Source organism: Schistocerca gregaria, chromosome 8 (assembly GCF_023897955.1).
Source record: "Schistocerca gregaria isolate iqSchGreg1 chromosome 8, iqSchGreg1.2, whole genome shotgun sequence".
NCBI classification, from domain to species: Eukaryota; Metazoa; Arthropoda; class Insecta; order Orthoptera; family Acrididae; genus Schistocerca; species Schistocerca gregaria.
The window spans coordinates 234,743,120-234,767,833 of NC_064927.1; the positions used below are offsets into that span (position 1 = coordinate 234,743,120).

Genomic DNA, 24,714 nt, shown 5'->3' on the forward strand with positions numbered 1-24,714 from the left:
AAGCCGAATCAGAGTTAAATGTACCACAGATGCTGCAGCATGAAGCATATTGCACTTAAATCTACCACACTACTGCTCCTCTAGACTCCGCGAAACTTGGCAACAGGGTCCTGAGCACATCTTCCGTTGCGCTCATTTTAAGCAGCTTTTGCGCATGCGTAACTCGCGTGACTTAATTTCCTTATGAACGAAATACAGATCTGATGAACTCATGTGCAATGAATATTTATGCAGCCTTCCTCAGACAGCATTTTGCATCATCTGGAAAAAGTCTTAGGTTACAATCAGTATTGTCCACGAAGTCATAAATGTACAACATGGGAGGAAGTGTCCCACCACACTTTCCTGGGGCACACCTGAAGTATTTCTACATATGACGATGACTTACCTTCCAAAATAACATACTGTCTCCTTCTTACCAAGAAATCCTCAATCAAGACGTAAATGCAGCTTGATACTCCATATGATCATACTTTCGATAATAAACATATAGTTATTAAATAACCTAAAACATTAAATTTAAGAATATCTGCGAAGATACTCTTCAATGGTGCAGAAATATCTGCCCAACAGAAAGTTCTTTAATTCTGTTTTCAACTACACTACATTATTTACATGATATTTGATGTGTCCTGGTAGGTAGTTAAATACATGTATATCCATATATCTACATCTACATCTACATGACATCTACATGACTACTCTGCAATTCACATTTAAGTGCTTGGCAGAGGGTTCATCGAACCACAATCATACTATCTCTCTACTATTCCACTCCCGAACAGCGAGCGGGAAAAACGAACACCTAAACCTTTCTGTTCGAGCTCTGATTTCTCTTATTTTATTTTGATGATCATTCCTACCTATGTAGGTTGGGCTCAACAAAATATTTTCGCATTCGGAAGAGAAAGTTGTTGACTGAAATTTCGTAAAAAGGTCTCGCCGCGACGAAAAGCGTCTATGCTGTAATGACTTCCATCCCAACTCGTGTATCATATCTGCCACACTCTCTCCCCTATAACGCGATAATACAAAACGAGCTGCCCTTTTTTGCACCCTTTCGATGTCCTCCGTCAATCCCACCTGGTAAGGATCCCACACCGCGCAGCAATATTCTAACAGAGGATGAACGAGTGTAGTGTAAGCTGTCTCTTTAGTGGACTTGTTGCATCTTCTAAGTGTCCTGCCAATGAAACGCAAACTTTGGCTCGCCTTCCCGACAATATTATCTATGTGGTCCTTCCAACTGAAGTTGTTCGTAATTTTAACACCCAGGTACTTAGTTGAATTGACAGCCTTGAGAATCGTACTATTTATCGAGTAATCGAATTCCAACGGATTTATTTTGGAACTCATGTGGATCATCTCACACTTTTCGTTATTTAGCGTCAACTGCCACCTGACACACCATACAGCAATCTTTTCTAAATCGCTTTGCAGCTGATACTGGCCTTCGGATGACCTTACTAGACGGTAAATTACAGCATCATCTGCGAACAGTCTAAGAGAACTGCTCAGATTGTCACCCAGGTCATTTATATAGATCAGGAACAGTAGAGGTCCCAGGACGCTTCCCTGGGGAACACCTGATATCACTTCAGTTTTACTCGATGATTTGCCGTCTATTACTACGAACTGCGACCTTCCTGACAGGAAATCACGAATCCAGTCGCACAACTGAGACGATACCCCATAGCTTCGCAGCTTGATTAGAAGTCGCTTGTGAGGAACGGTGTCAAAAGCTTTCCGCAAATCTAGAAATACGGAATCAACTTGAGATCCCCTGTCGATAGCGGCCATTACTTCGTGGGAATAAAGAGCTAGCTGCGTTGCACAAGAGCGATGTTTTCTGAAGCCATGCTGATTACGTGTCAATAGATCGTTCCCTTCGAGGTGATTCATAATGTTTGAATACAGTATATGCTCCAAAACCCTACTGCAAACCGACGTCAATGATATAGGTCTGTAGTTAAATGGATTACTCCTACTACCCTTCTTGAACACTGGTGCGACCTGCGCAATTTTCCAATCTGTAGGTACAGATCTATCGGTGAGCGAGCGGTTGTATATGAGTGCTAAGTAGGGAGCTATAGTATCAGCGTAATCTGAAAGGAACCTAATCGGTATACAATCTGGACCTGAAGACTTGCCCGTATCAAGCGATTTGAGTTGCTTCGCAACCCCTAAGGTATCTACTTCTAAGAGACTCATGCTAGCAGATGTTAGTGTTTCAAATTCTGGAATATTCCATTCGTCTTCACTGGTGAAGGAATTTCGGAAAACTGCGTTCAATAACTCCGCTTTAGCGGCACAGTCGTCGATAACAGTACCATCGGCACTGCGCAGCGAAGGTATTGACTGCGTCTTGCCGCTTGTGTACTTTACATACGACCAGAATTTCTTCGGATTTTCTACCAAATTTCGAGACAATGTTTCGTTGTGGAACCTATTAAAGGCATCTCGCATCGAAGTACGTGCCAAATTTCGCGCGTCTGTAAATTTTAGCCCATCTTCAGGATTTCGCGTTCTTCTGAACTTCGCATGCTTTTTCCGTTGCCTCTGCAACCGCGTTCGGACCTTTTTTGTGTACCACGGGGGATCCGTTCCATCTCTTACCAATTTATGAGGTATGAATATCTCAATTGCTGTTGCTACTATATCTTTGAATTTGAGCCACATCTCGTCTACATTCGCATAGTCAGTTCGGAAGGAATGGAAATTGTCTTTTAGGAAGGCTTCTAGTGGCACTTTATCCGCTTTTTTAAATAAAATTATTTTGCGTTTGTTTCTGATGGATTTGGAAGAAATGGTATTGAGCCTAGCTACAATGACCTTGTGATCACTAATCCCTGTATCAGTCATGATGCTCTCTATCAGCTCTGGATTGTTTGTGGCCAAGAGGTCAAGTGTGTTTTCGCAACCATTTACAATTCGCGTGGGTTCGTGGACTAACTGCTCTAAATAATTTTCGGAGAATGCATTTAGGACAATCTCGGAAGACGTTTTGTGCCTACCACCGGTTTTGAACAAGTATTTTTGCCAACATACCGAGGGTAGGTTGAAGTCCCCACCAACTATAACCGTATGAGTGGGGTATTTATTTGTTACGAGACTCAAACTTTCTCTGAACTGTTCCGCAACTGTATCATCGGAGTCTGGGGGTCGGTAGAAGGAGCCAATTATTAACTTAATTCGGCTGTTAAGTATAACCTCCACCCACACCAATTCGCACGGAGTATCTACTTCGACTTCACTACAAGATAAACCACTACTGACAGACACCAACACTCCACCACCGATTCTGCCTAATCTATCTTTCCTGAACACCGTCTGAGACTTCGTAAAAATTTCTGCAGAACTTATTTCAGGCTTTAGCCAGCTTTCTGTACCTATAACGATATCAGCTTCTGTGCTTTCTATTAGCGCTTGAAGCTCAGGGACTTTTCCAGAGCAACTACAACAGTTTACAACTATAATTCCGACTGTTCCTTGATCCAAGCACGTCCTGTAATTGCCAAGCACCCTTTGACATTGCAGCCCATCCCGCACTTTCCCGAGGCCTTCTAACCTAAAAAACCGCCCAGTCCATGCCACACAGCCTCCGCTACCCGTGTAGCCGCCAGCTGAGTGTAGTGAACTCCTGACCTATTCAGCGGAACCCGAAACCCCACCACCCTATGGCACAAGTCAAGGAATCTGCAGCCAATACGGTCGCAAAACCGTCTGAGCCTCTGATTCAGACCCTCCACCCGGCTCTGCACCAAAGGTCCGCAGTCGGTTCTGTCAACGATGCTGCAGATGGTGAGCTCTGCCTTCATCTCGTAAGCAAGACCGGCAGCCTTCACCAAATCAGATAGCCGCTGGAATCCAGAGAGAATTTCCTCAGATCCAAAGCGACACACGTCATTAGTGCCGACATGTGCCACCACCTGCAGCTGGCTGCACCCAGTGCTCTTCATGGCATCCGGAAGGACCCTTTCCACATCAGGAATGACTCCTCCCGGAATGCACACGGAGTGCACACTGGATTTCTTCCCCTCCTTAGCCGCGTTCTGTTTTATTGTTAGCTCCTTGAAATCATAGTGGATTCATGTTTTCGATTAATTTTTGAAGAAAGAGAAATATTTGAAATGGCAAAGGGCTTTAACTGAAACATAAGTTGTGAAATACCCAGTTTCTTAAAGAGGGCTCTTCAGGATGTTCTAGAATTAACATCAGGTATAGTTTTTACCCTCCCCCATGAACCACAGACCTTGCTGTTGGTGGGGAGGCTTGCAAGCCTCAGCGATACAGATAGCCGTACCGTAGGTACAACCACAACGGAGGGGTATCTGTTGAGAGACCAGACAAACGTGTGGTTCCTGAAGAGGGGCAGCAGCCTTTTCAGTAGTTGCAAGGGCAACAGTCTGGATGATTGACTGATCTGGCCTTGTAGCAATAACCAAAATGGCCTTGCTGTGCTGGTACTGTGAACGGCTGAAAGCAAGGGGAAACTATGGCCGTAATTTTTCCCGAGGGCATGCAGCTTTACTGTATGATTAAATGATGATGGCGTCCTCTTGGGTAAAATATTCCGGAGGTAAAATAGTCCCCCATTCGGATCTCCGGGCGGGGACTACTCAAGAGGATGTCGTTATCAGGAGAAAGAAAACTGGCGTTCTATGGATCGGAGCGTGGAATGTCACATACCTTAATCGGGCAGGTAGGTTAGAAAATTTAAAAAGGGAAATGGATAGGTTAAAGTTAGATATATTGGGAATTAGTGAAGTTCGGTGGCAGGAGGAACAAGACTTATGGTAAGGTGACTACAGGGTTATAAACACAAAATCAAATAGGAGTAATGCAGGAGTGAACGCATTACTGTGGCCAAGATAGATACGAAGCCCACACCTACTACAGTAGTGCAAGTTTATATGCCAACTACCTCTGCAGATGACGAAGAAATTGAAGAAATGTATGAAAGAAATTGTTCAGATAGTGAAGGGAGACGAAAATTTAATAGTCATGGGTGACTGGAATTCGAGTGTAGGAAGAGGGAGAGAAGGAAACACAGTAGGTGAATATGGATTGGAGCTAAGAAATGAAAGAGGAAGCCATCTGGTAGAATTTTGCACAGAGCACAACTTAATCATAGCTAACACTTGGTTTAAGAATCATGAAAGAAGGTTGTATACATGGAAGAACCCTGGAGATACTAAAAGGTATCAGATAGATTATATAATGGTAAGACAGAGATTTAGGAACCAGGTTTTAAATTGTAAGACATTTCCAGGGCAGAAGTGGACTCTGACCACAATCTATTGGTTATGAACTGTAGATTAAAACTGAAGAAACTGCAAAAAGGTGGGAAATTAAGGAGATGGGACCTGGATAACCTGAAAGAACCAGACGTTGTACAGAGTTTCAGGGAGAGCATAAGGGAACAATTGACAGGAATGGGAGAAAGAAATACAGTAGAAGAAGAATGGGTAGCTTTGAGGGATGAAGTAGTGAAGGCAGCAGAGGATCAAGTATGTAAAAAGACGAGGGCTAGTAGAAATCCTTGGGTAACAGAAGAAATATTAAATTTAATTGATGAAAGGAGAAAGTATAAAAATTCAGTAAATGAAGCAGGCAAAAAGGAATACAAACGTCTCAAAAATGAGATCGACAGGAAGTGCAAAATGGCTAAACAGGGATGGCTACAGGACAAATGTAAGGATATAGAGGCTTATCTCACTAGAGGTAAGATAGATACTGCCTACAGGAAAATTAAAGAGACCTTTGGAGAGAAGAGAACCACGTGTATGAATATCAAGAGCTCAGATGGCAACCCAGTTCTAAGCAAAGAAGGGAAGGCAGAAAGGTGGAAGGAGTATATAGAAGGTTTATACAAGGGTGATGTACTAGAGGACAATATTATGGAAATGGAAGAGGATGTAGATGAAGACGAAATGGGTGATACGATACTGCGTGAAGAGTTTGACAGAGCACTGAAAGACCTGAGTCGAAACAAGGCCCCCGGAGTAGACAACATTCCATTAGAACTACTGACGGCCTTGGGAGAGCCAGTCATGACAAAACTCTACCAGCTGGTGAGCAAGATGTATGAGACAGGCGAAATACCCTCAGACTTCAAGAAGAATATAATAATTCCAATCCCAAAGAAAGCAGGTGCTGACAGATGTGAAAATTACCGAACAATAAGTTTAATAAGTCACAGCTGCAAAATACTAACGCGAATTCTTTACAGACGAATGGAAAAACTGGTAGATGCGGACCTCGGGGAGGATCAGTTTGGATTCCGTCGAAATGTTGGAACACGTGAGGCAATACTGACCTTACGACTTATCTTAGAAGAAAGATTAAGAAAAGGGAAACCTACGTTTCTAGCATTTGTAGACTTAGAGAAAGCTTTTGACAATGTTGACTGGAATACTCTTTTTCAAATTCTAAAGGTGGCAGGGGTAAAATACAGGGAGCGAAAGGCTATTTACAATTTGTACAGAAACCAGATGGCAGTCATAAGAGTCGAGGGGCATGAAAGGGAAGCAGTGGTTGGGAAAGGAGTGAGACAGGGTTGTAGCCTCTCCCCGATGTTATTCAATCTGTATATTGAGTAAGCAGTAAAGGAAACAAAAGAAAAATTTGGAGTAGGTATTAAAATTCATGGAGACGAAGTAAAAACTTTGAGGTTCGCCGATGACATTGTAATTCTGTCAGAGACGGCAAAGGACTTGGAAGAGCAGTTGAACGGAATGGACAGTGTCTTGAAAGGAGGATATAAGATGAACATCAACAAAAGCAAAACGAGGATAATGGAATGTAGTCCAATTAAATCGGGTGATGCTGAGGGAATTAGATTAGGAAATGAGACACTTAAAGTAGTAAAGGAGTTTTGCTATTTAGGAAGTAAAATAACTGATGATGGTCGAAGTAGAGAGGATATAAAATATAGACTGGCAATGGCAAGGAAAGCGTTTCTGAAGAAGAGAAATTTGTTAACATCCAGTATAGATTTAAGTGTCAGGAAGTCATTTCTGAAAGTATTTGTTTGGAGTGTAGCCATGTATGGAAGTGAAACATGGACGATAAATAGTTTGGACAAGAAGAGAATATAAGCTTTCGAAATGTGGTGCTACAGAAGAATGCTGAAGATTAGATGGGTCGATCACATAACTAATGAGGAAGTATTGAATAGGATTGGGGAGAAGAGAAGTTTGTGGCACAACTTGACCAGAAGAAGGGATCGGTTGGTAGGACATGTTTTGAGACATCAAGGGATCACAAATTTAGCATTGGAGGGCAGTGTGGAGGGTAATAATCGTAGAGGGAGACCAAGAGATGAATACACTAAGCAGATTCAGAAAGATGTAGGTTGCAGTAGGTACTGGGAGATGAAGAAGCTTGCACAGGATAGAGTAGCATGGAGAGCTGCATCAGACCAGTCTCAGGACTGAAGGCCACAACAACAACAACAACAACAACAACATAGTTTTTACAACATAATTCGTTCCCGTATCATACTCATAGTATGAAACACTCATTATGTGAAACAATTTATCCCATATAAATTATTGTAAAATATGATAATGCGTTCCATGCAGAAAAAGTACTAGAAATTTTATCTTATTTACGTCATTTATTCAAAGAAAATTGTGTTCTTTATTGTTCACGCTATATAACCAATTCTTTCTTACTAGGAAGCTACCTATAGTCATTTGCATCTGCCAATAGTTCAACACTTGGCGAAAATCTTTCAGCATTATAATCAAATAAATTTATAGTGTGCTTAGCCACTTCTTTATTGGGATGATGATTTTCAGTGTACAGTGTAACCAATTTCCATGATTTCAGCATTTCTCTTATTGTGCCACAAGATTGCTGCTTTACTGTTACCGCCTCCTCCTCCTCCTTCTCCTCCTCCTCCGCCACTGCACAACTCATCTCCATAACTTCCTGCTGTGAAATGCACTGCACAAGCTCTTCAGTGTTCATATCTGTGATCTTCCAGAAACTCGTCGATATCATTGTTATCCACTTCTAATCCCATGCTCTTGGCCAAAGACACAAATAATTTTAGTTTTTGTTCTGTACTGTAAGACTAACAACGTACGCTTTGTTTAACAGACGAAAAAACATTCCAGTAGACATATGTTGATAATAAAATCTGTGTTGTTGTTATCTACATATTGAAGGAACATTTCGAAGGAAAACAAGAATCTGGAAATAAAACAAGAGAAAGGAGAAATAGTAAAATAATAAAAGCTGGTCATACAGTAATGAAGGAGTAACAAAAATCACCAAGAAATATTTTGATCACCATCATCTAATTTTATCCGTATTTTTCTATTACAGCAGTTTTTTTGCCAGGCAGTTGCATAGGTTTTTTTATGAATGATTATTCTTATACAGCACTGGAAATTCTATATTTACAATTATTCATTTTTACATGTGTTCTTTCATTTTCTTATAATTTTTCAGCAAGTTGTAATGATATTCTCTTTTCAGATTACAAACATGTTGTCCAGATCATATCATATATTTTTATGGGCAATATTATTATATTTTGTTGACTGTTGTTATACTAAAACTATCTACCATAGAGATTTCACAGCACTGATTACTCATATTTGCAATATTGTAGAGCAGTATTGGTAGTGATAGTACTCTGTAGAAATGTTGATTGATTATAAGTCTTTAGGTACTTTTAGTTTCATTACTAGATGTAATATGTCTGATTTCAATAGAACCTTTCTTAGAGTGGACTTAGCACTTTTTTGTAGTTATGTGAACTTTGTCTTTTATTTCTTGTTCTGAAATTTTATGTGTTCTTATTTTTAAAAAAATGTTGTGTCACTACTGCCTTCCATCAGGTAGACTGTTCGCCTTGTGCAAGACTTTCGATTTGACGCCACTTCGGCGACTTGCCTGTCGATGGGGATGAAATGATGATGATTAGGACAACATCACACCCAGTCCCTGAACGGAGAAAATCTCCGACCCAGCTGGGAATCGAACCCGCGCCCTTAGGATTGACTTTCTGTTGTGCTGACCACTCAGCTATGGGGGGGGGGGGGGAATGTTTTCTTATGATTACATGTTTATGCAATCCTCATTTAGGTATCTTTCTCATCCTTCTGTATTTATGGCAGTGTTGCTTCCTATTCATATGCATATTCGTTGAGGAAAAAGCTTATTTATTCTTAATAAATATCAGGTACTGACAAAAAGCAGTGAGTTTGGTTTTCAAATACTTAGATTTATTTCTGAATCTGGTGGCACTGTTTACACAAGAAGTCACTTGACTAAGGAGCTTCTATCAACACCTAAGAGTAAAAGTGTGAGTGCTGTGATTGAAGATAAAAGAAAACAGAGATAAACAAAAAATTATGCTCATATATGATTCTGATTAATAATTTAACAAAAACTTCCTTTTAAATATGTTAGTAAAAAGAATTGACTTTAGCACTTTCCCTTGTTAAATAGAAATCAACAAACAGGCAAACCCACAAAACAAAACAAAACTGAGTTTTAGAACAGTTCCATTTGATTACACAATATCTTCATACGTGTCTTTGGTAGAGCTTTGGTCATGTCCGCTACCTGTTCTTCGGATGGGATTTCACTAATACAGAAATACTTGATGGCTGCATGTTTCGTTCAGCGATGAAATTCTGGATTCTCTGCCAACTTCACTACTGCTGAATTGTTATTTCAGAGAACTGGAATTTCAGATACTCTTGTTGTTTTTCCGAATAGATGAGTTAACCAAATAATCTCCTTGACAGCTTCATTTGCGGAAACTAATTCAGTTTCAGTTGTAGATGGTATGGCGTCGATAGTTACGATGCCACAACGTAGGTGCACGCTCTCGTAAGTTGGCACTATGATAGAAGACTAACTACGTCGACCACTGCGCCATCTGGATAACGCTGTGGGGCTGAGAGAGTGCGGTCTTGATTTCGCCCATTTGATCAAGAGCAGGAGGCCTGGAAAGATCGATTCTACTACCGAGTGGGCTAGCTTGAGACTTCGTGTTAGTTATGTTCAGTTAAAGTTTGGACAGCAACGAGTATTTGTTAGTTTTGAGACTATAAAGAACAGTCATCCTAACTTCACAGGATTAGATATGGACTACAGCTTCACACCTACATGCTCATCCTAGCCAAAGTTATGTTATGTATGCATTTGATATTCACTTATGTTTTTGACTATCAAAAGTGTTAAAGTACCGAAGTGCTTCATCTCTCCTGCTTCTACTCGTTCCCTTCACTCTCGGCCTATATTACAGAAGCAGTTCACAGGAGTAGACCCACACGCTGCCTATCCAGGTGGTATACAATAGATGTTGCTATCATAGTTCGTCGCTGACTTAGCCAAGATATCGCCCGTTGATGACTACTCCAGATGTTTATCTGGCTGTTTTTGGACAGCCTCCAAAGTCTGCATCACTGCAGCATTCCAGAGTTGTGCTCTTTCCTCTTGATTTGTATGTGATTCCATATTCAGCCGTTCCTGAAACATAATGAAAAACCGTTTTTACTCTTAGTATGTCTTCTTCGGTGGGATTCTCTAGAGATTTTGGCAAAACACTGACACCAGAGACTAGATCTGGTCTTGTGCAAAGCATCAGATACATTATTGCTCCAACTGCTTCTCTATATGGAAAAGACTGTTCTACCATGTCATCTTTTCCTGACTGTGAAACATCTGTAACTTTCAACATTGCAGTAGAAACTGCTTTACACTCTGAAAAGATGAAACGTTTTAAAATTCATTTTGCATAAGCCCCAGGTGGTTCTTGATACAGCCATCCTTGCCATGTTCAATTTGCAGACCTAAATAATTGTTTGGATGTACCATTGTGATCTGAACTCCTTTTGCAATTGTTGAAACATTATACTCAAATCATTTGAACCAGTCGCAGCTACCAACCTGTCGTCAATATACACAATTACCGTAATTTCTTTGTTATTTTTATTTTGAATGTACAAGAATGGTTCTGCTTGGCTTACTCTGAATTCTAGACCGACCAAAAATTCTCTGAATCGCTTGTTCCAGCATCTTGGTGCTTGTTTTAAACTATATAGGCTTTTTTTAACCTGCAAATTGTTGGTACCATCTTCATAACCTATTCGTTGTGCCATAAAAATGGTTTCCTCAAGTTTTCCATACAGGAAGGCCTTTGATACATCAAACTGTTCGAGGTACATTCTTTTAGTTGCAGCAGCACTCAGAATAGGCCGAATCATTCTTATTTTAGCAACTGGACTAAAAGTTCAACTGTAATCTACACCTTGGCAACCAGTTGAGCCTTAAATCTTTCGATCTGACCCTCTTCATTTGTTTTCAGTCGAAACACCCACTTACGTGGTATTGACTTGGCACCCTTTGGTAAATCTTCAAGCTCCCAGGTTACATTTTCGATCAGATATTCTATTTCTCTACATTACTTCTTTCCATTTGATGCTGTCTTCATGTCTAAGTCCATCCTCATAGGTTTCAGGAACCTTAGTTGTGTCAAAGAAATCTTCTGTTATCACTGCATAATCATTGAGGTATTTTGGTCTCTTTAATGACGAACGATCTCTTAACTTCACCCCTATTTCCTCTTTACAAGTTTCCAGAATGCCATCTTCAGATTCTGTGTCTGAACTAGTTTCAGGCTCCAAACCATCTTCTGAGTGTGTATTTTCCTCACTCTCTGGTTGATTTGTAATATAATCTGGACCAGCAATGGGCTTTTCAACATACTGAAATGGTAGTGTAACCCAGTTTTTCTTCAAATTGCACATTCCTGGACAGCACAATTGAATTATTTTCTTTTATCCAAATCCTGAAGCGTTCATCACCATCATAACCACACAGCTTTCTTGTCCATTTTCCTTGCTTTTCACTTAGAATATGTGCATAAGATGTTGACCAATAATCGTGAAATGTTTAGATCGAGACTTTTTCCGTTCCCACAACTCGTAAGGACTGACACCTTCTACAGATGACTTCCCTGTTCTATTCAAAATGTAAATTGCTGTGTTAATCAGTTCAGCTCATATCTGTTCTGGATAAGTGACATCTAGATTTGAATACTTAAGTGTCCTGGCCATCTCAACAACTGTCCTATTATCCCCCTTACAAATACCGTTTTGCTTAGGAGGATAGGGAACCGTCAATCGTTGTGTTATACAATTTGAACTTAAGGTGGATCTAACTGCTTTGTTATCAAACTCATTGCCATTGTCACTCAGCATCTCTTTAACATAGTAGCCCAATGCCTTTGTATGTGAGCGAAAATCTCTGAGAATTTTACTCAATTCTGATTTTTCTGCAGCAAAATAGCCATAGCTGAACTTGGTGTAAATGTCTTTGAACAAAACGAATTAACATTCCTTCTGGAATGACTCATGAAAAGGTCCACACAGATCAGCTGATATGAAATCAGCTGGCGTTGTTGACCTTTCTCTAGTTCCAAATGGTAGATGATGCGCTTCCCCAAATTTGCATGGTTCACAAATCTCTGCCCCTTCCTTATTATCATTGTTAAATTCCTTTTTGAGTGTTATTTTAATATGACGCTTGTCTTCATGGCCCCATCTCTCATGATACAGTTGAAGTACATAAAATCTATCTTCCACTGAAAGATTCACAGTTGCATCCTTCTCTGGCACTAAGGGCTTAATTTCTGTTTTGTATAAAGTGCTACCAACTTTATGATTTCCACACAGTCTCACTCTACCAACAATTTTCAAAGAGCAGTATGTAATACTTGACTGAAATACACTATTTTTTACGGTCTTGTGCAGCTAAAACAGAAATACGGTTTTTGGAAATTTTTGGTATATTCCAGGCATCAGTCAGAGTCAGCTCTTCACATCTGCTGTCAACTGTTGACAGAATCCGAACTGATCCTCTTGCTTTTACTTCTAGAGACTCCTGTCCAGTGGCCTTTATACAGCAGGCATTGTTGGATTCTTCGAAGCTGACAAAGTAATCAGGACTTTTTGCCGTATGTTTCGTTGCACCATTGCCAATCCACCAATTGCATACATCCACTTCTGATGAACAAGCCTCGCCATAAATAGTAATACTCGTTGCTACAGTTTTGTCCATGTTTTTCTGCACAGTTGTGTTTTTAACTGGTCTTCCATCTGCAAACCACTTCTTACAATATTTGATCCAGTAGCCTGGTTCGTTGCAATAGTTACATTTTACCTTAACTTTGAATTTGTTAGTTTTTATTTTGTTTTGTACACCTGATTTGACTACTAATGCCTCTTGTTCGATGTTTTCACTACTCTTTGTAAAATTTCTCTCAAACATGCACAACTGTTCCTTTAATTCATCAAACATTTTGTTATCATCTTTCGTTAATAACATCCAACTCGATTTATAGGAATCAAAGCTTTCAGGTAGAATGTGTAAAGCTTTACATACCAATATCAAATCAGGTAGCACAGTTTCTCCTTTTGCTTTAAGCCTGTTGTTCAGTTCATTCCACAGACTTGTTAATTTCACTATGTGTGTGGAGATGTCTTCTCCCTAAGTCCAGTTAAATGCAAAGAAACCTCAACATTATCTTGATCAGCTGGTCCTTTGATGATGCTTCGACATTCTGCTTCAGTACCTCCCATGCTTCATGAGTCATTTCTTTGTTCATGATCTTCTGATACATAGTGTCTGTAACTGCACTTTTAATCATCGACTTGGAATAACTGTTCGCTTTAAGATAAAAATCTGACTTGGTTTTATGATCCTTTATTGCTGCCTCATTAGCAGCTTCAGACAGTGGCTCAGGTTTTACTGAGTTGCTATCAATTATGTCTAAAGCTCCTTCATGATAGTCAATTAGATCTCGTATTTTTCTCTTCCACACTGGCCAATGAGTTCCACCATTCAATGGCTAGATATGTTTTACCAGATCCATTTCAAATCTAAAACCAAAAACACTCTCAAATATGAGTTAAGAGAAAACGGTATCTGTCACTATTTGCACACATTTTACGCATGTAACTGGGACCGATAACCTATTTTATTTTTGTTGAGAAAAAAACTTATTTATTCTCCATAAAGATCAGGCACTGACAAAAAGCGGTGAGCTTTGTTTTCAAATACTTAGATTTATCTCTGAATCTGGAGGCACTGTTTACACAAGAAGTCACTTGAAAAAGGAGCTTCTAAAACACCCAAGAGTAAAAGTGCGAGTGTTGTGGCTAAAAAAAAAAAAAAACCAGGGATAAACAAAACATTATGCTCATATATGATGTTGATTAATAATTTAACACAAAACTTCTTTTTAAATACGTTAATAAAAGAATTTACGTTAACAGGTGATGGTACAGATTCTTGTTAACTGGGTAAACAAATTTTTCCTCTTATGGTTCCCAACAAGATTGTGAGTCATCATTTCCTCATGCTTGACAATTCTCATGTTATTATCGTATCACATATTTCTATTTTTATCTGTTTTGTCTATCACAGAATTATGTTCTTTGCTATACCATATGTGTAAACATCTCAGATTATTAAGTCATCAAATCTTCCTTTCTTTCTGTGCCTTAAAGATATATTGCATGTTCATAATTTATGTGCTTTTATTATTATTCCTTCTCCTGGTATTAGTTCTTGTTGAACAGTTTCAGATTTGTGGATTGTATATTTTGTTTCATTTTGCACAACATTCATCATTGGGATCTGCCAGGGAAAAACATATCACTTACTATACAGGCACTTGTCATGCTTGTTCTGAATGTTACTTGTGCAATAAACTCCAAGGATACGTAATGAAGCGATGACAGTTTTCAAGGCTGTACAAAATAGACCACATTTATCGATATTTTCTTCAGGAACTGAATGGGTTATCAGTTGAGAAGACCACCATATCTCACTGATTCTGCCTCTCTATTTAGACAACTAAATTAATCACGATACTACTTCTATAAACTTTTGTAGCAATTACATAATTTTAGATACAGTAAGCCATACACCGCTATCCTTGAGTAAATGGAAGATCACAATGTGCAGTAAAGGGATCCATCTTCTGAGCTGCTCACTTACCCATGTTTTTCTAATATGTAAGTAATGTTGCCAATTTGATTCATTGTAATCTGTAATTTCTGATTTTTTAACCTTGAATTTATCGAGCTGCACAGATAACAATCTTGATGATATATTCTTCATGCAGTCTTCCAAGTAAAATTTGATGTGTCGTTCTTGGTCAGTTTAATTGAACATTCATATGACTTTGCTCTCTGTCAATTTGTTAGTGAATTCTTGAAGCATACAGAGCAAGTAAATTCCCCTTACACAGAGACTTTAGTTAAGTTTCAGGTTCCTTTAAGCTGTCCTACAACAAAGGTGCTCCATGAAAAATAAAAATACAACCTGTTTTATATGGAATTTGTTAACTTCATTGTGTTAGCATTCTCCTCATGCGTAGTTTGCTTAATATTTAGTGAACACAACAAGCGTTGTTGTTGGTAATTTTTGCAGCAGAAGGATTTAGTTTTGCTTATTCTATGAGAGAAATTAACATTGCATTCACTTGTCTTCTATTAACATGCTTTGGTTTTATTAACTAGGAAGAGTTGAGTCTATGTCCTCTAGAGGTATTAGTTGGTCATGGACTGACATTAATTCAGAATTTAACCACCAGACTAGGAACTTCTAGTGTCTTATACTCTCTCTTTGTATAAGATGGCGGTGATGAGGGATTTATAGATCTAGAAAAGAGTTTTGCGAAGAAATGTAATTCAAGGTAAATTTTCAGCTTTGAGTTCTTGTACATAATTGGCAGTTTGTTGTAAAATTAACTGCCATACCGAAATTTGCTCAAAACATATCTCATGGATTGCTCACAGCTGGAAATGACCGTTCTCTTCCCCCACATATACACATATACTGCGTGTATATAAAGTCTGGGAACACTTTTAATTATTTATTGCACGAGAACCAAACACTTATGCACTTATACAGTTTTGGTATCACTTATATCACACAGACTTTTCCCACCACATGAAATGTTGAATACTGTGAGAACATTCAGAATTTCCTCTAAATTCAGTAAAATGTCAGCATAATGAAAATATTTAGAGAGCCTGTCTTTGTGTGACCGGCTTGTCTTTAGTTTTAAAAGAAAAAAAACTGATGATAACAACAAAAATGGGCTTGTTCAAGGAATATTCTTCTCACTCATCAACTCACACCTATCGACTTGATGAAAATTTGGCTCTTGTGTTATAAACTCAGATGTATTTCCTCCGTTTATCAGGAGTGATATATTCGTTTCACATACATTTCTATCATTAAAATTATGGTATGGACTCATCAGTTTAGAAATTGTGTGATGTTATCCAGTGAATGTAAGTTACAAACCTCTTTATTTCTGTGGCATGATAAGGATCCATAGCAGTTGTATATCCTCACAAAACCATTTAAAATGTGTAACACTGTTGAATCTGCTGACTGTTTTGTGTGACGAAGTCTAGCCTTGTGATTGGATTTCTCCTTGTCATATACAAGAAGAAAACAGAAATAGCTTATTTATACAGCTCCAGTTGCATCTGCAACACACACTAGTGCAATGGTACAACTACAGTATTCAGCCAAACTGAATCTCTTAGACAGTTCAGTGATGGAAACTGACTATATTGCATCTCTAGTAATACATAGTCACAGTAATTTGGTAAATTACTCCCTCTGCATGCAGTTTTTTTAGTGTTGTGTGAACTCAATAAGATATGAAGACATGGAGGGAAAAACGATGAATGTTACTTTTTACTATCATAGAGAAAAACAATTTTTAAGATTTGAAACCACTTTTTGTGACACTTATTTCTTAATTCAAATTCAGTTGTGGTTAATGTGAAGTATGCATTGTAGGCATAGTATTGTAACACTTATGACACTAAATGTAACTGGGTTTTCTCTTTTGATGCTAGTCAACTGTCAGGATGAGCATTCTGCAAAGGGCATTTGATTCTAAAGCATTATGTCACGGTGAAAATACTAAATAAATTAATTTTTCTCTCTTAACAACGTGTGGGCAGGCGGGGTTCTTGCTTGGCTCTGGTATGAGGTAGAGTGAAACAGCATTTTTACATAAGATAACTTTTATTGAAAGTCTTGTATAACTGTTTCCTTACTGGATGTTCTGGCTCGGAGAGCGCCAGCTGTGTCGTTTGAGAAGCCTTCTGCTGCGGCAGCGGCGGCGTCTACGCGTGGCGGTGTGTATCTCGTGTCGTCGTCTCGCCCAGTTGACTGGAGACGAGCATCGTGCTGTGGCCCGTTTAATTATTGAGAAAAAGTCGTGAATCGGATGGTGATACCTCGGATGTGGCGTCCCAGTGTTTCTCTTCTCTAAGAGGCCGCGTGTGTCAATGTTGTGCGTCGGCCAGCGGAGCGACGCGGCAGGGGAAGGCCAGTGTCCCGAACTCGAACAACGGACTTCCGCTTGCCAGTCTTCGGCTGTCAGATCTTCAACCCAGCTCACAGGTGACTGCTGATGTGAGGCCGTCTCCTTCCCGTCCTCAAGACTCACCCGGGTACGTAACAATCAGTCTTCAAATACCTTTTAACTTCTGTCTTCTGGCGCCGAGGCTGCTGCTTGCTATTCCATTACAGCGGCGGACTGGGTGCGTCTGTGTATGACGTAGTCTCTTTTTGCATGACGGTCTTCAGCACCGAAACTGATTGAAAACTACTGCTACTCTTCTCGTCGGCTCCACTGCGTCTTGCGTATTCATTCACTTCAGTTCACTGGAGGTGAACGACTTCACGGTCATTGTCTCTTCTGTCACGTTAAAAAGGTTCTAGAAGAATCTTCTTAACGTCGGTCATTGGCTCACATGCGACAATTGAGAAACGCGTGAGCCGGTCGGGCGATGCCCTGATAGCTGAATCGACAGCTTCCGCTTATGTGGGGATGGCGTTGGCTAATCCTGAACTTGCTGACTTCATGGTCATTGGCTCTTCTGTCACAGCAGCTCTGCCCACTGTTTGCCAGTGTGTAATTCTTCTAAACTAAACTAAGTTTTTCATTTATTTTCTAATTTCTACTTCACTTCACATTGGTTTCACTAATTTATTTACCTATCTTAAGTACCACTCGACATTCCTCCACTATTCACACAGCAAAAGCAGTAACACAAGCAATGAAAACTCTGGACTTAGACGATTACACACGCTAATACTTTATCACTTTACTAGAGCACTGTACGCTCATGAATGACATAGTTAACACATAAATCGTTGTTGTTGTTGTTGTGGTCTTCAGTTCTGAGACTGGTTTGATGCAGCTCTCCATGCTACTCTATCCTGTGCAAGCTTCTTCATCTCCCAGTACCTACTGCAACCTACATCCTTCTGAATCTGCTTAGTGTACTCATCTCTCGGTCTCCCTCTACGATTTTTACCCTCCACACTGCCCTCCAATGCTAAATTTGTGATCCCTTGATGCCTCAAAACATGTCCTACCAACCGATCCCTTCTTCTAGTCAAGTTGTGCCACAAACTTCTCTTCTCCCCAATCCTATTCAATACCTCCTCATTAGTTACGTGATCTATCCACCTTATCTTCAGTATTCTTCTGTAGCACCACATTTCGAAAGCTTCTATTCTCTTCTTGTCCAAACTAGTTATCGTCCATGTTTCACTTCCATACATGGCTACACTCCAAACAAATATTTTCAGAAATGACTTCCTGACACTTAAATCTATACTGGATGTTAACAAATTTCTCTTCTTCAGAAACGCTTTCCTTGCCATTGCCAGTCTACATTTTATATCCTCTCTACTTCGACCATCATCAGTTATTTTACTTCCTAAATAGCAAAACTCCTTTACTACTTTAAGTGTCTCATTTCCTAATCTAATTCCCTCAGCATCACCCGATTTAATTGGACTACATTCCATTATCCTCGTTTTGCTTTTGTTGATGTTCATCTTATATCCTCCTTTCAAGACACTGTCCATTCCGTTCAACTGCTCTTCCAAGTCCTTTGCCGTCTCTGACAGAATTACAATGTCATCGGCGAACCTCAAAGTTTTTACTTCGTCTCCATGAATTTTAATACCTACTCCAAATTTTTCTTTTGTTTCCTTTACTGCTTGCTCAATATACAGATTGAATAACATCGGGGAGAGGCTACAACCCTGTCTCACTCCTTTCCCAACCACTGCTTCCCTTTCATGCCCCTCGACTCTTATGACTGCCATCTGGTTTCTGTACAAATTGTAAATAGCCTTTCGCTCCCTGTATTTTACCCCTGCCACCTTTAGAATTTGAAAAAGAGTATTCCAGTCAACATTGTCAAAAGCTTTCTCTAAGTCTACAAATGCTAGAAACGTAGGTTTCCCTTTTCTTAATCTTTCTTCTAAGATAAGTCGTAAGGTCAGTATTGCCTCACGTGTTCCAACATTTCGACGGAATCCAAACTGATCCTCCCCGAGGTCCGCATCTACCAGTTTTTCCATTCGTCTGTAAAGAATTCGCGTTAGTATTTTGCAGCTGTGACTTATTAAACTTATTGTTCGGTAATTTTCACATCTGTCAGCACCTGCTTTCTTTGGGATTGGAATTATTATATTCTTCTTGAAGTCTGAGGGTATTTCGCCTGTCTCATACATCTTGCTCACCAGCTGGTAGAGTTTTGTCATGACTGGCTCTCCCAAGGCCGTCAGTAGTTCTAATGGAATGTTGTCTACTCCGGGGGCCTTGTTTCGACTCAGGTCTTTCAGTGCTCTGTCAAACTCTTCACGCAGTATCGTATCACCCATTTCGTCTTCATCTACATCCTCTTCCATTTCCATAATATTGTCCTCTAGTACATCACCCTTGTATAAACCTTCTATATACTCCTTCCACCTTTCTGCCTTCCCTTCTTTGCTTAGAACTGGGTTGCCATCTGAGCTCTTGATATTCATACACGTGGTTCTCTTCTCTCCAAAGGTCTCTTTAATTTTCCTGTAGGCAGTATCTATCTTACCCCTAGTGAGATAAGCCTCTATATCCTTACATTTGTCCTCTAGCCATCCCTGTTTAGCCATTTTGCACTTCCTGTCGATCTCATTTTTGAGACGTTTGTATTCCTTTTTGCCTGCTTCATTTACTGAATTTTTATACTTTCTCCTTTCATCAATTAAATTCAATATTTCTTCTGTTACCCAAGGATTTCTAGCAGCCCTCGTCTTTTTACCTACTTTATCCTCTGCTGCCTTCACTACTTCATCCCTCAGAGCTACCCATTCTTCTTCTACTGTATTTCTTTCCCCTATTCCTGTCAATTGTTCCCTTATGCTCTCCCTGAAACTCTGTACAACCTCTGGTTCTTTCAGTTTATCCAGGTCCCATCTCCTTAATTCCCCACATTTTTGCAGTTTCTTCAGTTTTAATCTACAGGTCATAACCAATAGATTGTGGTCAGAGTCCACATCTGCCCCTGGAAATGTCTTACAACTTAAAACCTGGTTCCTAAATCTCTGTCTTACCATTATATAATCTATCTGATACCTTTTAGTATCTCCAGGGTTCTTCCACGTATACAACCTTCTTTCATGAATCTTAAACCAAGTGTTACCTATGACTAAGTTGTGCTCTGTACAAAATTCTACTAGGCGGCTTCCTCTTTCATTTCTTAGCCCCAATCCATATTCACCTACTATGTTTCCTTCTCTCCCTTTTCCTACACTCGAATTCCAGTCATCCATTACTATTAAATTTTCGTCTCCCTTCACTATCTGAATAATTTCTTTTATTTCATCGTACATTTCTTCAATTTCTTCGTCATCTGCAGAGCTAGTTGGCATATAAACTTGTACTACTGTAGTAGGTGTGGGCTTCGTATCTATCTTGGCCACAATAATGCGTTCACTATGCTGTTTGTAGTAGCTTACCCGCATTCCTATTTTCCTATTCATTATTAAACCTACTCCTGCATTACCCCTATTTGATTTTGTGTTTATAACCCTGTAATCACCTGACCAGAAGTCTTGTTCCTCCTGCCACCGAACTTCACTAATTCCCACTATATCTAACTTTAACCCATCCATTTCCCTTTTTAAATTTTCTAACCTACCTGCCCGATTAAGGGATCTGACATTCCACGCTCCGATCCGTAGAACGCCAGTTTTCTTTCTCCTGATAACGACATCCTCCTGAGTAGTCCCCGCCCGGAGATCCGAATGGGGGACTATTTTACCTCCGGAATATTTTACCCAAGAGGATGCCATCATCGTTTAATCATACAGTAAAGCTGCATGTCCTCGGGAAAAATTACGGCTGTAGTTTCCCCTTGCTTTCAGCCGTATAAATCGTTGTAATAAGTGTAAAAAATCTTGATGACGATGTATAAACAAAAATAGATTTTTCACTTAGAAAATTACATAGCAACACCTATTTAATCTACCCTATATTAATGCAAGAATATCTACTCTACAGTATTGTTTATTTTAACTGTTTAATAAAGAGTGAAGTACAACTTAAAAAATTAATATGGTAATGTTCAAAAGTGACCACTGAAGTACACCAGTTAAGAGCGTGGTATCCAGTTAACAGGGATTTGATGAAGTGGTATATTATTCTTTGTCTTATTTTTTTGTCTAAAATAAAACAAAACTGTACAAAGCAGAAAAACCAACACAAAGGTTCCAGATATACCCGTTCCTAGGATTATAATTCCAGTTTTGTGTTCACTTTTTAACTTTAAGACATGTTGCATCATAACATTGGCATCAATTTTGCCTTGCTGTGAGTTTATGAACATATCTAATGACTTCAGAAGGGAACTGTCAAGGGAGTCATTGAGATAGGGTAGGTTTTCTGTAGGAAATGCTTGCATGGCGTTTTCTGAAAAAAGCAAACAACATGGTTATGGACCTACCAACATAGTAAAAACAAAAACAAAGAAAAGAAGGAATACATTGTTAATTACAAGACCTACATGTTTCTACATTCAACTTTGTTGTTTCTTAAAAAATAAACCATTATCATTTATTAATTATTTACATTTGTGTACTATCCACAGCAAAGCTCTTTTAACGAAAATGTGCATTTACTTGGTAACTCGACCTTCTTATAAAAACAGTAAAAGTTATTTAATTAGAACATACAATTATATCAGACAGTTTGAAATAATATGTAATGCATTACTGTAATGCGAAACATAAAGGAAAAATTAACAAGAAAGAAATGCATAAGTACGAAAAACCGCATTAAAATGAAAACTGATAATCAAATATCGAGGATGGTCGGAAACAGTCTATAATCTTGTATGGTTACTGTGGGGTAGGGTGTGTTGAAAAATAATTGTTAAGAAAAAATTGATAAGTTACACCATTTCTGAGCTAATTGGCATTGAAATTAGCCAATCAGAAAACTGTGCACGCAAATTAAAGCGGCCAGCCAGGGACGGTGTCACCAATCGTGTTCTTCTTATTGTTTCCTCAAATGGAACAAGGGAGCGTCACAAAAATTGGAGATGTGACGGTAGTAAGGATTGAACCCGATCCAAAGTCTGTGCAATCTAGTGTGCAATCAACTACGCTATGAGGACAACTGACACTGATTGTAACTGGCAGGTTGCTTCAATTTGTTCTTGCAACGGCCTGACTCAATTCTAATTATTTCGAATACGGCGCAAGCCTTAGAAGGTTTTCAGGCTTTTTCTGACCATCCTGCAACTGAGCTGTGACCTCAGTTGTTGTCTTACTTAACTGATTTTTCCCTCTGTATATGTAAAACGGCCCATTATTTTAGAAATATCAGTACTTCGTTCTGTTTCATTTTCTGTTGGTAGTATTGCCAGAATAGATAATGGTCTCTGACTCAATGGAGAACAAAGTCATTTTTGATTAGTTTTAGCTTCAAAAAAGAACGTCTGGCTTTTACAAGTCACAGATACTATTATGTACATTAGGGCGGCTGTGCATAGCATAGAGTAAATATTTACCCTATGGTGCATAGGTCAGAGTAGCTATGTACCTAGTGACCAATGTTTTAGCAACATTAGTACCGCTATGTCTTGTGCACCAGAAAGTTTACATATCTGCATTTGAAATGAATTTCTTACAGACATCAGCTGTTCTGGAAACAGATGAGGAACATCACCAGGAAATATCATTGTGAACTTAAATTTTTCTTTTTTCAGATCTTCACCACAGGAGGTAGATATGAGACAGATGTTGCATTACACTGTATGCATTTGTAACGTCCTTCATTCCCTGCAACCATATACTGGGTTGCAAATAAATGATGTCAATCATTGCGTAAAAAAGTGTCCCTCTAAATGTAGTTGCTAACTCTATCAGCCTCGTCATAGTGCATTTTTACCGTTTTTGTTCGTTCCTTCTGCAATGTGCACTCAATGCCCCAACGCTCACGAATTTTGAAAGCTTCACTGAGCGATTTGTCGAATGACTCTTTGATACAGGCTATTTCTGACAATGCCAGTCATAAGAAGTCATATAGGTATGTGCAGTGTCCATACTCTCAGATCACAGGACCTTAGAAGCAACATTAATTTCTTCTAATACTTTACACTGAATTAATGAAAGGGCAACAAAACAAAGCTGCAAGATTTGATTTTCTCTTTAAGACTGCTATGTATGTGCTTCAAAATTGTTCAAATGGCTCTGAGCACTATGGGACTTAACATCTATGGTCATCACTCCCCCTAGAACTTAGAACTACTTAAACCTAACTAACCTAAGGACATCACACAACAACCAGCCATCACGAGGAAGAGAAAATCCCTGACCCCGCCGGGAATCGAACCCGGGAACCCGGACGTAGGAAGCGAGAACGCTACCGCACGACCACGAGATGAGGGCATGTATGTGCTGTACGCCCTACAAATCGTCAACCCTTCTCCCAGCAGTCGTATACCAAGTGGCATAACATTGAAGAGACCTGTTTGCTTCTACAGGCCACATGATCGCAAATAGTTCCTCACTGTCTATCGACGATCTGGGTATTTAGAGCGGCGCAAAACCACTCCAAGGCATCTTCTGCCGAGCTCTGAGTCAGGATCCGACTGCATCCACAGTTCTTCAATCAGAGCGTCGATCGGAACTGACGTAATGTACGATTTCACCGGCGACCGACAACTGCTGGATTATGGTTTAAGTGTGTCGTGTTTAGTGTTTCTCAGTAGACTGTAGTGGACTTTGTCTTGCACTGGGATTTGCTGTTGTCTTATCCTATCATGCAGTAGGCCTTCGTCCTTCTAAAAGTAGCAGAGAGAACCAATTTAGGAAGTCTATAGTGTTTAAAAAACAAAATCGCTACGTGAAATTTCCGATTGATCAATCTGTTGTTTCCGACAGTTGTATTGCATGCATGCACGCATTCGGTATGGGCGGGTATGGCCAGCCTGGATGTAGGTCTCTCTTTCTGCCCTGACTGGCGTGGACGAGGCTACCCTGTGGTCACTAAAGATGGGCGCGTCTCGCGATCGCTAGTTTGTGTGATCGTCAGGATTTTGTTTTTCCCCAGATATGTTTAGTGGAAACGCTGTGGTGGACGACGGAGCGTACAAGACCTTGGATATATTTAGCGTTAGGATCAATTTGTGACGGAAATTTCATTACTTGATTTGCATAACGTTTGCGTGTGTTACTCAAACGTTGAAAATATGTTTTATTATCAAGAAGGATCATCGTAAGGTGGAAGTGAGTGTTTTAGGCGATCTATTTGACTCTTGTAAGTTGTTAAACAATGCAAATGGATTATTTCACTCTATT

General features: G+C 39.5%; 1 protein-coding gene across 1 annotated transcript; it reads right to left on the reverse strand.

The window, feature by feature from the left end:
* Positions 1 to 11,879: 11,879 nt before the first annotated feature.
* Positions 11,880 to 14,407, reverse strand: LOC126285132 (uncharacterized). The gene is made up of 7 exons (XM_049984453.1): positions 14,317 to 14,407; positions 14,127 to 14,189; positions 13,604 to 13,851; positions 12,771 to 13,518; positions 12,436 to 12,661; positions 12,122 to 12,324; positions 11,880 to 12,010 (listed from the first exon to the last, which is right to left on the reverse strand). Exons 1-7 carry the CDS (start codon positions 14,405 to 14,407, stop codon positions 11,880 to 11,882), a joined length of 1,710 nt encoding a protein of 569 aa, XP_049840410.1.
* Positions 14,408 to 24,714: the final 10,307 nt, after the last annotated feature.

Coding starts and splice junctions, on each gene's coding strand:
- LOC126285132 (XM_049984453.1), bottom strand. CDS start 14,407: ATGAGAATTGTCAAGCATGAGGAAATGATGACTCACAATCTTGTTGGG. Junction 12,325..12,435: donor CCATTTGGAACTAGAGAAAG/GTCAACAACGCC, acceptor CACCAAGTTCAG/CTATGGCTATTTTGCTGCAG. Junction 12,011..12,121: donor CTATCCTCCTAAGCAAAACG/GTATTTGTAAGG, acceptor TGATTAACACAG/CAATTTACATTTTGAATAGA.